Source organism: Apostichopus japonicus, chromosome 17 (assembly GCF_037975245.1).
Source record: "Apostichopus japonicus isolate 1M-3 chromosome 17, ASM3797524v1, whole genome shotgun sequence".
NCBI classification, from domain to species: Eukaryota; Metazoa; Echinodermata; class Holothuroidea; order Aspidochirotida; family Stichopodidae; genus Apostichopus; species Apostichopus japonicus.
The window spans coordinates 33849413-33864810 of NC_092577.1; the positions used below are offsets into that span (position 1 = coordinate 33849413).

Below are 15398 nucleotides of genomic sequence, written 5' to 3' on the forward strand. Positions count from 1 at the left end.
TTTTCTCAGCTGTACTGTGTACGTGTCACTGTCATAGACAATCAATTATCAACACTGAGTAACTTACACTACGAACCAAAATAAACCGAACTTTCAACAACTATTTCTTTGCGTTTTTATCCGTTCAACAACGATAACGACTAACTGGTGAGTAGAAGAGAAATCATAAACGTCATTTGGAAGTAAAGTTGTTTAGAAAATCTTTGAAATGAGACTAATGTGGGTAGGCTTCAGTATCGCCAAATTCACGTAGGCCTAGGCTAGGACGTGGCGTACACAACGTTGTTTCGATTTTGGCCAAACTATTGTTAAAACTCATTCGTACGTAGAACATATTATGCTGCAAATTACAATACAATAAGAATGGAAAAGAGAACGATGTAACACTAACGGTAAATTTAGTGATTCAGTAAAAACCATTGTTGTACGGTGTTGGCTACAGTACTGGCTAGGCCTATTGTGGTTAATTCACTTAGGCTAGCAGTTGCAGGTGCACAGTGACGAAGATAATTAGGGTCAAGAGAATATGAGTCCCATTCTTACTTGCATATGTGGTCGTCTGTTTGGAGTGAAAGAGGAAGGGGGTGGGGGGTTGGAGTAGTTGCACATGAACCACTTTTCAGGTTTCTTTTGAACAGATTGGACTGTCTTTCAATCTTTCTTTAAAAGGGGTTCACCCTATGGACTTACTTTTTGATAGCCTTCCCATAGTTCCATTTATGTCAGTTGAGATACGTTACTCCGTAATTGATACTGAAGCAGTTATCTATAGAATATTATGGAGAATCCTTCAGGAATTTCCATTAGCTGTGCCATTTTACATTTGTTAAAAATTTAAAATGCAGTCATAATTATTGCAAAAATATCACACGTTTCATGGATCGTACAGTCTTTCTTCTATTAAATACTTCTCCTTTTGTCTTTTTCAGATTTCATCTATTATGGTGAGGATATGTGTAATTTTTGGCTGTGGGAACAGTACCAAACATATAGACAAATGGTTAGCTCAGCTGTGCGAAGTACATGGTCTAATGTTCGGAAGCTGTGTATGCAAACCACCGTTTAGCCTCTTTCCGTTTCCATCAGAAAAGAAGCATCCATATAGACGTCAAGCATGGGTCAAGTTGGTTAACAGAAAGGGAACTGATGGCAAGAATTGCAAACCACAAACGTATTCTAGGATTTGTTCCAAACATTTTAGGGATGGAGAACCTACAGAACTCAATCCAGATCCCACAGAATTACTTGGATACGATTTGATTTCTACATCCTCAAAGGGTAAACTTCCAAGGAAACCACCATTAAAGCGTTGTTCCCCATCCACCAGTGAAAAGCTGGAAAAGGCAAAGAAGCAAAAAGCAGACTGTCCTGAAGCTAAAGTGCCAATTCCTGCTTCATTTCATACGAAAATTGAGACAGAAGATTATCAACCAGAGTACACTCCAGCAGTAGACCATTCGTATGGTTTTCTTGGAAATGACTGTACTTCTTGCAAAAGTAAGAATGACCGAATTTCAAAGTTAAAAGAACGACTAAACCATTTAAGGACAAAAAGTAAAGCTCGCAGCAAATGCTCGTCAAGGAGTTACTTCTCTATCTGTAACATTGTACTGAAATCTGACTCAAGCGTGAACTCATACACAGGAATTCAAAGCAGGGACAAGTTCATTGCTTTTCATAACTTTTTACTTCCAAAAGTTGCAAAAATGAGGTACTGGTATGGATGCAAGAAGTCTTCTCCAAGGAACACACCAAGGGGTAAAAGGACCCCAATGAAACGAGGACCTGCAAGAAATCTCACTGCTAAGGAAGAACTCATAATGGTACTAATGAAGTTAAAAATGTCGTTGACGATGGCATTCCTTGCAAGTTTATTCTTTGTTTCAGGTGGTACAGCCTCGAACATATTTACTACATGGATTAAATTCCTTGCATTTGAACTGAAACCATTCATTTTATGGCCTGACAAGGTGCAAGTTCTGACAAGCATGCCACCGTCTTTGAAAAAGAAGTACCCAAATCTTCGATGCACATTGGACTGCTCTGAAATATTTATAGAACGTCCCAGGAACTTGGAACTGCAAGCATTAATATGGAGTGACTATAAGCATCACAATACGGTAAAATATATGGTAGCAATAGCCCCCAATGGAATGATATCCTTCTTATCAAAAGCATGGGGTGGAAGAACATCAGATGTGCACATCACTAAGGAGTCTGGATTCTTGAATCTTATTGATCCTCATGATTTAATCCTTGCAGACAGGGCTTTCACAATTAAAGAAGAACTTCTCCTCAAACAAGCTACCCTCGAAATCCCACCCCCAAGCAAAGGAAAAGAACAGCAGGCACCAGAAGAAGTTGGACGCACCAAAAAGATTGCTAATGCGCGGATTCACGTCGAGCGGGCCATTGGCCGCATGAAATGGTTCCGTATTCCGAAGGACACTTTACCAATTACTCTTATACCTCTTGTTGATGACATTAATACTGTTTGCGCTGCTTTGGTGAATCTACGTTCTCGTTTGGTTTCATTGTAAGCCATATTTTCTCAGCCAGGCTCCATAGACTTTCTAGCCTCAATTTTTTCCAGGGTTGAAAATGTTATGTTAAAGTTCAAGAAAGTTAAATGTCTCTTTGTTATGAGTTTCACCTTCAATATTCATGTCATTTCTTGTTTATTAAATACTGCAGCACATAACCATTTGTTACAATTGATTTTTGAACAACTTACTTTTAAATGAAAACTTAGGGCCCAATACAATATAAAAGAGGAAACTTCAATGGCTACTTTCATTCAGTTTCTGGAAAAGTGTACCAACACCAGTCTCTCACCCCCCCCCCCCCATTTTTCAGATTCTGTTCCCAGTGCCCCCATTCCTCCTGGAATATTTAATAAATGTTGCAGATGAGCTGTCAATTGCCACATGAAAACAAAAAGCATATAATAATAATTCTACAGTACTAACAGTGTGAAAGAAAGTAAAGAAGTGAGCATTGAAATATATCGAAACGTTGTATACTCTGTAATTAAAATTTGTATATCTATCAAATCTTTACCTAAAAGATTCACTGCAAGGGCTGGAAAATATGTATCGCAATACGGAGAAAATTGTCACTTATTAATACCCCCCCACCCAAAAAAAAAAAAAAGCAAAAGAAATTAAACTGTAATATCAACTTGAAAGCAGTACTTATATTTGCTCACAACATGAAATAACTAAAGGAATGTCTCACAATTGAAAGAAAACTAAAAACTACTGTGTGAAAATCTCATGCATTTTTAGACTTAAAAATATCTTTAGATAAAAGTTCAATTGCCAGGAAGTTTCTGAAGAAGAAATCACTGAGTCTCTTCATTTCTAACCAATACTCCTGATCAAAAAATGTTCTAACTTTTAAAAATCCATGTCTTGAATATAAAAACAAGTCACACCATTTGGTCCCAGAAACTGCCATTTCTAAAGTTACTTGGGAGTAGTACGCATGTGATTTCTTTAAAGTTGGTTTTTCTTCTACTTCACATATATAATCCAAATTGTTACAAGTTGGTGTTGTGTGGGAGACTGAGAGGGGGCACTTAATCTCCAACACTCCTTTTCCACAGCACTCGCAAGAAATTATGCAATCTGGACTTGCTGCCAGGAACACATGGTCTGCACACACCAGTAAACCACTTTCTTCTACCCTTAATTTATGGCCCTCAGCTTTCATGGTGGATATGTACTTATCCCGAGCTTCGCTCTCCATTTCCCTCCCATACTTCAAGGCAGGGATGTTTGGATTTACATCGCTGTAGAGAATTCTCTTTAGTAAACATGTGTTATCCACATCCTCACCCTTCTCAAGCCTACGAGCTCTAGTTAAGACAGAGTGGACAATGGATCCTGTGATACGACCTTTCCTTTCTTCGAACCAATAAGAGTTGTTGGACTGGCCTCTTGTTTTCTTCTCTATAAGTGTTACTGTCGAGGATGAATATACTGGGATGGTGAGAAGGAATTCCTGTATGCTTCTTGATAGGTCTGCTAGAGCAACAAGTGAAGTAGGTATAGATGTTTCCACTTCAACCGTTTGTCCTAAGTTGATATCAGCAGAGGGTTCCACTGTTGTTGTTATGGGCATCTGTTCACCTGTTGAACAATATGCAAAGACACAGGCATCTGGAAAAGCATGTTGGAGTGTCTTCAACCCCTCTAGGCTTGGAAGACTTTTTCTTTGAGGAATTGGAGTACTGGCTTGAGGTAAAAATAGTTGCCTGAATGCTGGGTTGATTCCCTCTGATGATGGTTTTGCTAAGGAAGGTAGAAAGGGGATAAATGAAAGCTGTTATTAATTCTATCCAGTAAATATCATGTTTTTCATATCTGGAGAGTATGCAGTATTCTTTTATCAGTTACAGGTAGCATCAACTTGAAGATACAATTAAGTTTAATTACTATTATTGTCTTCAAACAACTAAGTTACTGTCTAACTGTTAGAATACTGACCAGCCTGTTTGGAAAATTTGGGTCATTTCACATATTCTCTTCGGCTGAACACTGTGTTTAATCCCAAAAGATTTCCATCCGCATTCACGTGACGTGCAGGCTGGATTGGTTAATCCATTTTGCCAAGCGAAATCCACCTTAAACAATACTGCAGCAATATGATTACAGGTACTGCTGTATCTGTTGACAATAAAAGAATATAATGGGTGAAAAGAATTTCAACAACATTTTTTCCTGTATTTGCTGCTTAAAGGGTGAAAATCAAGCAAAAAAGTTTATGATGTGGGAAAAATGATACAGCCTTATCTTTACTTCAAAGACATTGGAACAGACTTCTACAGTATCTGTGATTCTTGGTTATTTGCCTAAATTGCAAATACCATATATTATATAGTGAAGTAAAATATTAGTTTGGTTTACTGAAGGTTAAGCTGTCCTCACTTTTTTTAAGTACAAGGATAAATGGTTTAACTTACCCTGCAAAACAAGTACAGAAAGCTGCATATATTTCCCCAGACGTTTTTCCAAGGCACACCCACACATTCCATGGAATGTTATTAACATTTTGCGAAGGCCTGCACTTGGCCCATAGTAGGCACAGGTTACTTGAATCACTCAACGCGTGGTAGAACACTTCTTTCAACCAGCCAGACGCAAAGTAACTATAACCTTTCCATCTTTGTAGTCACTCATGAGACGCTTTTTTAAGCTAACGTCATCAATGTTTTCCAAGTACAGTATCTCCCAATGTCGAAAGCCATTGTTGGGGGCCATTTCGTTATCCCACTTTTCTCATTTTCCCACCCATCTGTAAGTTGAAGAGGATCAGGTATTGCTTCTTCACCGATTTTCAACAAATTCTGGTACTGTATTTCCTTCTCTTCATCGATAGTTTCTTGGGGCCTAGGCTTACGCACTAACTCAGGCATTTTCATTGCCGCAAACACTAAGAGAGCAGAGCCGTATCTCTATATACGGCTCTGTAAGAGAGGGGGTTATAGCGCTCACGAGGGTTAAACCTCTTCAAAAATAAACTAAGTCCGAGATCTGTCACCCGATTCTCCTTGTCGTCACGATAACTAACGTGGTTCTTGCTAATGGTGATCCACGATAGTTATCGTGGTGTGTTATAACTTCATCACACATGTTATGAATTTCACGATAACTATCGTGGACCCTTACAAGCCATTCAAGGAGACTTTTGATGCTGGGATATTACAGAAAGCGACTGGGATGCTAATTCTAAAGACATTGGCAATTTCTATCGTCATTATTGTTGTTGCTAACATAAATCTATACACTGTGTGGTGTAGTAAGCCTGTAACCAACATCAAACAAGTTAAATGCCTGGTTATACGCAGAATCGAATTAGATAATAAGTCAACCACAACTCTGCCAACCCTTCCGACTTGGGTAATATTCATGTAGTAAGTGCATTTATGTTATAGAGAAATTGATAGGCGTATGTTAGAGATAACTGATCAGTTCTACTACTACTTACTAGCCTAACATAAGGCCTTATTGTACATAGGTCTAGGCCTAACTACTCGTAGTCGTACAGTAGGCTATGCCTAATTGAAATTCGGCTACTTAGGGCCTAGTACTACTACTAATATTGGTACTAATGTTATTGTTCAGAGAGTCAGTGCAACTTGTTTTGTTAGGTTATATGCCTAGTTTTTAGTAGGGCTATTATCACTGACCATATCACACAGTGCCACTCTTTTTGGGCATAGGCTAGGCCTACCTTAATTTGGTCCCTTGGTGATGACTAACTTAAGTAAAGTGGGAATCCTAAAAGTACAAGGCTACATTGAATTTGAAGATGCCAGAAGTGCACACTGGCATGCTTTTAAGTGTACATACAGATAGGTGTACAAGAAAAGACTGCAAGTACAGTTCGCTCAAGCATGTATTCTTTATTCAAATGAGAACCAAGAAGAAAATAAATAAAACATAGCCTGTTGTGCTTATTTTACAGAAAACCCACAAGAAATTAATAAAGAAATGTAAATTTTATGTCATTTATTGGTTGTCCTCCACACTTGCTCTTTGTTATTCCTAGGTGCCGTTGTACAGTAGGTGATGTGTTTGGACATGTCATAATTGGGAAACATGACATATTTAGTCCTTGGTACTTAGTAATTATGAATGTAAGTCAAGGGTTTTTCATCATTCCTCTGATGTTAATTTACTTCATATTTAATACATAGTTCTCACAATGCTTTGTCTAAGCAAATTTTGTACAAAACTACACAAAGAGCATGTTATCCAGGTTGGACATTCTTGTGTACAAGACTTTGTCATGAGGTTGAACCCAAAGCATGGTTTTGGAGTGTGGGTTCGAATCCCACCAAAGTCCCCAGATGAATGTCCTTTCTAGTGTATCATGTAGCATTTTTGTAATGGAACATGCATTCTGGAATAATTGATGAAGACTTTACAGATATTAGTGAATTACAATATCTCCTCATAACTACACAGAGTTTAACTTTATACAACATTAGATGATACTGGTCAATATTTGGACAACCAATGTACCAGTGAGGAAATAAGAAGACCCACTATAAGATATACACAACTGCTTTCTCATTCAACTTTACCGAAGGGTTCTTTAAATCTACAACAGGTGCCGAAAAAATATGATTGAGAAGATGAAGGGTCTCGGGTAAGATAAGCACTTTAAGCTAACCGAGATTCACCCGCTTACCATGGGTCAATAAATGAGTGTAACTCAGAAATTATCCAGTAGTTTTTATGATTGTTTAAATTGTATAAAATTTTCAATTCACTGCACTTTACAATACAGTACAGTACAGTATGTCCAGTCCCATTTTTCAACGCATTGTGAAACTTCTTGTGTGCCAGACCATACAGTAGGTAGTAGGAATGATGCAATGTGTACTTGGTGTACACTATGGACATTAAATTGAACCAGAAGGCTTGGTGAGTCCTTGCCTGAAAGATGTCAGTCAGCCTGAATGAGTTTCATTTATTTTCTGTAGACAGTTGGTAGAGAGTGTTGTATGTTCTTTTCTGCAATTACCCATTGTCAAAGGTGAAACCACTTGATACAGATGAAGATAACACTACTTAGATCAAACGTAAGGATGATCTTTTCTCAGTTATTTTAAAACAGTATGACACCAACATTTGCTATTGTTGCCATACTGTAGAGAATGATCTTATTGGATGACGTCTTTTTCAGATTGAAGGAAATACCATGGAAATATTATATGAATTGGTTTTAGAAGTTAAATTGCTGTAAGGTAGGTGGTCATTTGACATGTGTTGTCAACTCCACAAGTTTAGAATGTTGTAAAGATGCATTTCCTGACATCTGACCCCAGCAAAAAATGAAAGCAGCCATAAACTCACTTTTGTTTCCTATCCACTTCAGTTGCAATCTTGAGTTATCATGTTTACAGGGTAAAAACCTGTCTGTATTCTGTGTGTGTTTTTGTCCCTTCTGTTACTGTTACTTGTCATTAGCCTTTGAAGAAGATCCTGCTACGATTGAAACGTCAGGCCAACTTAGTTTTACACATGTTTACAGGGTTTAAGGATTTGCCATTTGAGGGAGCTCAAATGACCAATGACCTCTTCCCCAAATTGTACATGCTTGTTACTGTTTGTGAGAATCAGCTAGCTACTTGCTATATATGGCACTCATTCTGGAATTCCACTTTATGGCCTCAGGTGACCTTAAATGCCCTTTGACCACAGCTTAAACAAAAATATAAAACATTGATTCTACTCAAATCTGTAGAAAGTGAGTGGTCACTGTGAAATCTAAACATCTCATAGTTAAGAATTAACCAATGTTTATTTCCTGAATAAGCCTGTCTACAAGATTCTCAGTTTTTGGCATTTGATCACCTTGTATGACATTTGGCTGAGACGTCATGTTTGAAGTCCATCCAAGTTTACAATATTGAGTTATTTTGTTTAAAAACCTGAATACATACTTACCTACATGCATACATACACACATACACACATACATACACAAACACCCATGCCATTATGACCGCAAAGTATTTACTGTATAAGCCATTCATGAGTTAGTCAATTAAGTTTACTTTCCAAAAGTGGGTTCTGATCTTTAAAGGTAAACTTATCCTAAATATTAGTAATGGAAGGTAAAGTGCAAGTAATTCTAAGATCTTATTATTGCATTTTGATGAGTGGTTGATCACTAGTTTCAGTACAACAACAAACTAGTCTTCCATTTTGAATGTGAACAACCACAATACAGTAGCTTCTGTATTAATGCTCATTGACCACTTTTACTTGAAAGTGAAATAGTGTGTTGACATTGATCCATGCGACAAAAATACTGTGTGTTTTTTTATTTTTTTATACCTGTATGTTGCTATAAGGGTAGAGTTGCTAGCTTGCCCAGTGATGCATGGGTTTTGAAACAGAAATCGGACTCAAATTAATAGAAAAACAAAACATTTTCATGTGATTGTGCATCGAAGGAACCACTTGTGTATGCCATACAATAACTTCACTTTTGGTGCACATGATAGCTTCAATTGATAGAATCCTCATTTCAAACGAAACAGAAATTTTCCCACAATCCTGGGATATATACATGTACAGTAACATATTACTGGAATGGTCTACATTTTTTGTGCATGTTTGTGAATCTGCATATTGCTATGTTGATCTTGTTTAACCAAATAGTGTGTTGAGGGATAAATAATCTGTTGGCATGTGCTTAACCTGTACATTGCTATTTGTTCGATATTGGTGGACTTTAACACAGTTGTATTAAAGACAAAGCATTTACAGTAACTGAAAACTTTGTGCACACCAAATTTCATTGTTAAACTGCAAACTGCTTCTTTTCTTTTGAAAGTATGTAATTATTGTAGTAAATCTCTACTGCAGTGATTCCTATGCATGGTTGTTGGTAAATGAGATGGTAACAAATACAGGTATAGTGAGTATTTATCAAAATTCTAAAGAAGACTTTTTTTACACATGTATGTGTTTTGGGTAAAAATACAAGTGTTCCTTGTCATTCTCTCTCCAATTTCGAAATTGAAGACCCCCTATCTCCCTCCCCCTTCCCTTAATGAAGGAAACTTCACATTCACCTAAGTTCTTCATGTTTTTCATCTTCAAAAGTTTTCCTGCAAATATGCCTCCGAAGAAGACTTTTTTTTACCAGAAGAAGCATAAACAAATACCTATCTGTGACAAGGATACCAGTCAATTTCTCCGTGGTCAATAAGCCACATGTTTCAACTGAAATGTCTGTGTGACGGAGCAGTACCATCAAGCAGTCAAACTCCATCTATGGATCATCTGGCTGATGAGGTCAGCATTGAGAAACTTCCAGTACCAAGAAGAAGGAAGAGGTCAGTGCATGGCAAAATATTAGACGAAACAGCATACATTGAATCCTCTGTACCCTCTTGCACCTGTTGCCACTTTTGTTCCCAACCCTCCCCTTGAACTTGTATTGGTCATCTGCTTCGACTGCGAGACTCGACCAGTGAAGTGCCCTGGATGAGCAGTGGAAAAGGTAGCACTGAATACAAAGTATCACAACTTGGTGCAGTATAAGGTATGCTACTCTATTTTCCTTACTTCAGACTCTGTACCTATATGTATATGGTTTGCATGGGTTATACATGGGTATAATAGGTGCTGTGGGTAAGGAGCTATGATAGGATTGGTGGGATATGGATGTGTCATGATATCAAGTTATTATGTATTTTTGTACTAGCTGCAATATTGCTAGGATATCAATTCATGCTGTAAATATCAATATATTAAGTGATGCCCTAATTGCATGTGTGTCAATCAAGCACAGGTTCACAGGTTAATGAAGATGGTGAATATCCGTCTTATGTTGATGCAGTATGTTTAGTCGTCACCATCAGTAGATGTATACTATGTGCTGATGAATATCAGTTTCGATGTTTATTCCCTGTCAAACGCAAAGGAAGCATATATGTGATGATAATGCTATATGTTTTTGTCTATGTGATGCATTGGCTTGTACACATGATAGATCAAGAAGTACTTTGTTTATGAACTTCACATGTACATTGACAGTTTGAGTATTAAAAAAAAATCTTGTTTTATATGGAGGTCTAATGCCAGCAAAGGTCTGTAATGTAAAGGTAAAATAGTTGACAGAGGTCAAGATCTGAAAACATAAAACTTTGCACGCAGTTTATATCTGAAGTTTGGACTAATATTTATTGCGCATGACAAATCTTCTCTTAGGAGGGGTTTATTTCTAACATGAAGTCCTTAAAGTAGTTTATGGCTCACAAAACTGATCACCAATCTGTTTGTATATGATTTTAATTTGATTATATAAAGATAGTGTTTGTTCTACTTTTTAACTTTTAGAAGGAGCTGAAGGCTACCCACCATGAAGACTGTGGTAACTTTTTCATGAGGTCAATGGATGTACAGTATTTGACCATAGAGGTACTGTAAATTGTAAAACACGTTTCTTTTTTCATATGATTGCGTTGCAAATTAATGTTGTGCAGGTGTGAACTTTGGATGTCACATGAAATCTTCTGCAATGTAGTGTTGATGTAACCATTTACCAACTCACCATATCACCTTCAATCAGTATGAAAATGGTTCCTGAGAAAAGCTAAATTCCCTTTGATTTAATATCATTTACAAACTGTATTTATTACTGACTAACTGTTTTTTTTTTCCTATTTAGATGGACAAGCTATTGCACAGCAGTTAGGAAAACAATTTAAAAAATCTTCCTGATCAATAACAGGCTCTCATCAAACCCTACAATCAAAGTTTCAGTCATATAATTTGTATCATGTTTTGGATGATGCACATTCAACGGATTATTATTGTATATGTTTGACAGTTGACTGACTGATCAGTTGTTTTCTGAGTCATTGCACCTTTAAATGTACATATATCTATTTGCTCTGGTTGTTACAGGGTAGACAGTCAAAAACAGTATTATTTGGTTCCTAACAACAGCAGACAAAGTAGGACTGACATCACTAACCATTACAGTTTAAAACTAGATGGAAACATGTATCATACATATATCATCCACATATAGAGCAAACATAGATTGTAATCCTGCTGGTGTTTGCAAGCCTCTTTGCATTCTATAACATGAAACTATATTTATATCCATTTAGTCATTTATTTGTAGAAAAATGTGCACAATTACAATGACTGCATCACAACTGCATCACTGACTGCATATAGTATTTGTACAATGAATGAATGCATTGTTAGTATTTACTTATTGTTCAACAAGGGAACACACTTACTTCAAAATTTCCAGGACAAGAAAAACTTGAAGAGGAGGGCAGTTTGTGCCCTCAACATGCTAGAGAGAGCAAAAAAAGAGGAACAAATCACCACAAAGGATGTGAAGTACACCATTCAGATTGATGATGTTCAGGCCTCATTACTTCATAACCTCATATCAAACTTAGAGCTTCAGAGCTACCAAATAAAGAAGGCCTGTTAGTTCTTTACAAAGGAAACAAGTCTTCTATTGATTCTTTATCACCTATATTAAAAAGTCAATTTGATATTGCAAGTAGAGGAAATATTGATATTCCTGTGATATTCCTGTGATATTCCTGTGAGTCAGTTAATCTTAATGATGGTGGTGTTGGAGGTGGTGGTAGTGGTTGTGGTGGTGATGGTGATGGTGGTGGAGGTGGTGATGGTGGTGATGGTTGTAATGATGGTGGTGATGGTGGAGGTGGTGATGGTGGTGATGGTGATCATGGTGGAGGTGATGATGGTGGAGGTGGTGATGGTGGTGATGGTGATGATGGTGGAGGTGGTGATGGTGGTGATGGTGATGATGGTGGAGGTGGTGATGGTGGTGATGATGGTGGAGGTGGTGATGGTGGAGGTGGTGATAATGATGATGGTGGAGGTGATGATGGTGGAGTTGGTGATGGTGATGATGGTGGAGGTGGTGAATGATTTCATTTACTATTATGTGTTCAATGCAAGGTCCATCAGTAACATTTTACTACCAAATGGTTTCCTAATAAAGAAGCCACTGACAAAAAAAAAATGCCATCAGATAGGATCTTCATTAATCTATCTTCTAAAAATATTCTTACTGCTTGCAATATGTTATCTCTATTGTCAAGTTATATTAATAAGATATTTATGGTCAGTGCAAGAAAATCTTTAATTATTCTTTTGTTGCCTACAGTAGTTTATATTCAACAGATAACTAAATGAAGGAAATTGTTATTGCATTGGTTAGATCAGAACAGATGTAACGGTATGGAACCTATATAAGGTACTCTGATTAGCTGCAGGATTCTTATATAGCTTCTCTGGAGAAACTTCAAAGATTTTTGCATGTGTCAATGGAAAGTATTTACCAGTCTTGCATTCATGTATGATGAATATTTGAAGAAATTTTAAATGGGATCCTAAATGAACACTTCCAGAGTTATGAAATTGTAAATGTCAAATGTGCTTTTCTTGCCAAGCCCAATGATGATGGAGATTATACTCCCAAAGTTCTCAGCAACTTATATGTAGGACTACTCCTATGGATTTTGCATTACTTCCACAAAAAGAAGCACTTAGAGGAAGCATCCCTTAAAGCAGTTTTGATTTTGTAGCCACTAGAGATTCAAATCAGACCTGACATAGTCATTACTGTATTTTTCAAATTTCCTGTTAAGTAACTTCCACTTGCAAACATGTTTTTTTCCACTCAGTCAAAGATGGAGGATAATACAAACTAAACATGAAATGTTATCATATTTCATGCAGTGCTGCTTTCATTTGTACCATACCATTAATTAAATTTAAGGACAAGTTCTACTATAGAGCAACACTACAGTTCTCACTCAGATACAGGGATCATTCATTGACAAGCATAATTCTTACATTGGTAGAGGTTATCTATTGACATGTACTTCCTTTAAGTAATCATGTGTACATGTTAGTCATGTTAAATTGGTATTGTGGTTTGCTAGCCATTTCTCATGTATTAGAAATGGAAGGGATATGATTTTTCTGACTGTTTTAAGTCATCTTTCTTTTAACAGACATTATAAATACAACAAAAAACATCTCCTTATTATTTAGTCTTCTGTCCGTCTTAAATTTTGAAATGCTGCACCAATTCCTAATGTGGAGTGGGTGTTTGTCATACAGCTCACATCAAGTGACTGAAATTGTTATTGGGCCTTGAAACTATCTGATATGGCGGAAGATAACCCCAAGTATAATTGTAAGTGGTAATAGTATTCAGTGTGTGTGTTTTTTTTTCTCTGTCTCCCTTTTTCTAATTTCCACTTGTAACAGTCCATTGAAAACATAAACTACATATATACTTTGCGAAAACGAATTGTACTTGCTGATGAGCAAGTGGTATGCTAAATGATTGGTTCTAAGAAGGTGAAAGGATGTCTAAAGGGTGTTCTCACTGGGTTCCGTCTGAAGTTGGTGATCATACCCGCCCCCACTCCCACACCTCCTTGTATGTCATAACATACTGCATGTGGCACTTGATTGGTCTATTCATCATTTGACTGGATATCCACATGTTGCTATGTAAATAACCCTTCCCACCCACCCACACCCTTACTTGAAAGAAGGTGATCCTGTATAGTTCAGCTTCACATGTTATCTAGCATGTGAAAATGCATGTGGTTCATGCCCCTCCACCTCCCCCTCCCCACATACAACCAGAATAACATCTACTTCCACAGTAAGTTTTAAGAGAAGGCTTGCATTTGTGTAGCATCCATTTTGTGTGATATTGTCATTCGGGGAAAAGGAACTCTAACCCATGTAACTCATCCTCCTATGTTAACATACACTTTAAAAAAAAAACTGAATGCAAAAATGCATTGTGGTTTTGATGATGCAACATGATCAGTTTTCTTCATAAATCTGACGTAATGTATAGTGATGGTGTACTTGTTTACAAGGGTTTCACGATTTGACACTAAAGGACCTTTGACCTCGACCAAAAACAATAGGCTTCTTGTACTTAATGTGTCACTTCTACACACTGAGTATGCCGTTGATCTGACCTTCCCTTCTTGTGATATCATGTTTACAAGTTTTCCCAAGTTAACCCCCGGTGACCCAAATGACCTTCACCTTCATCAAAAACAATAGGCTTCTTGTACTTAATGTGGTACTTCTACACAACAAATATGAAATTGGTCTGACCCTCCCTTCTTGAGATATCGTGTTTACAGGGTATTCACAATTTGACCCTGGTGACCCAAAATGACCATTGCCTCCACTCCAAAAACAATAGGCTTCTTATACATTATGTGGTACTTCTAGGCACTAAATATGAAATTGGTGTGACATTCCCTTCTTGAGATATTGTGTTTACAAGCAGCTGGGCGTTTACAAACGCACTGACGCATACATACATACGCCATCATGAATGCAAAGGTTACGATTATCATCGAAACCAAAAATGGTGAAACTTATATGTCATATCTTCGGGGATCTGTGACAATATTGATTGCCGCATTTTGTTTTAAAAATGACACCAATTTTAACTTGCAAAGTTGTAACGTCACAATTACGTATGCAAGTAATCAAAAGACTCTCGGTTTGGATATGTGTTCGGCATTAAAATCACCCACCGATCTTTCAATATGCAGCTCTCAAACTTTTAGGCGGACACATTGAGTTTAACCCATAGTTAAAAAAAAAAGCCTACGCCTTTCCAAAAATGAGATTAAGCAAGAGTAATATAAAGTAGCGTTGTATTTTAGAATACCTCGAGTTGGCAATGTCACAATTAGAAGCCGGATTACTTGAGGTGGAACTGTTTGGTCCAACTGAACAGTCTTTCCCAGCTGGGGAAAATAGCTAGCCCGCTTGAGACCCACTTATACAAATTGAACACCAACTGTAAACACATCCTGA

General features: G+C 37.2%; 2 protein-coding genes, 1 long non-coding RNA gene and 1 pseudogene across 4 annotated transcripts in view; 2 read left to right on the forward strand and 2 right to left on the reverse strand.

Moving 5' to 3' along the window:
- Positions 1 to 15398, reverse strand: part of LOC139984248 (uncharacterized) — a 65306-nt gene that overhangs the window by 20570 nt on the left and 29338 nt on the right. The gene's annotated exons all lie outside the window — the stretch shown is intronic.
- Positions 13 to 2701, forward strand: LOC139984250 (uncharacterized). Its single transcript, XM_071998078.1, has 2 exons — positions 13 to 147; positions 930 to 2701. Exon 2 carries the CDS (start codon positions 942 to 944, stop codon positions 2538 to 2540), a length of 1599 nt encoding a protein of 532 aa, XP_071854179.1. The 5' UTR covers positions 13 to 147; positions 930 to 941; the 3' UTR covers positions 2541 to 2701.
- LOC139954752 (uncharacterized) lies at positions 2839 to 5761 on the reverse strand (annotated as a pseudogene).
- On the forward strand, positions 7512 to 11887 carry LOC139984252 (uncharacterized). The gene is made up of 4 exons (XR_011798990.1): positions 7512 to 7594; positions 9630 to 10071; positions 10869 to 10949; positions 11200 to 11887. It is a non-coding gene; the product is annotated as an uncharacterized lncRNA (long non-coding RNA).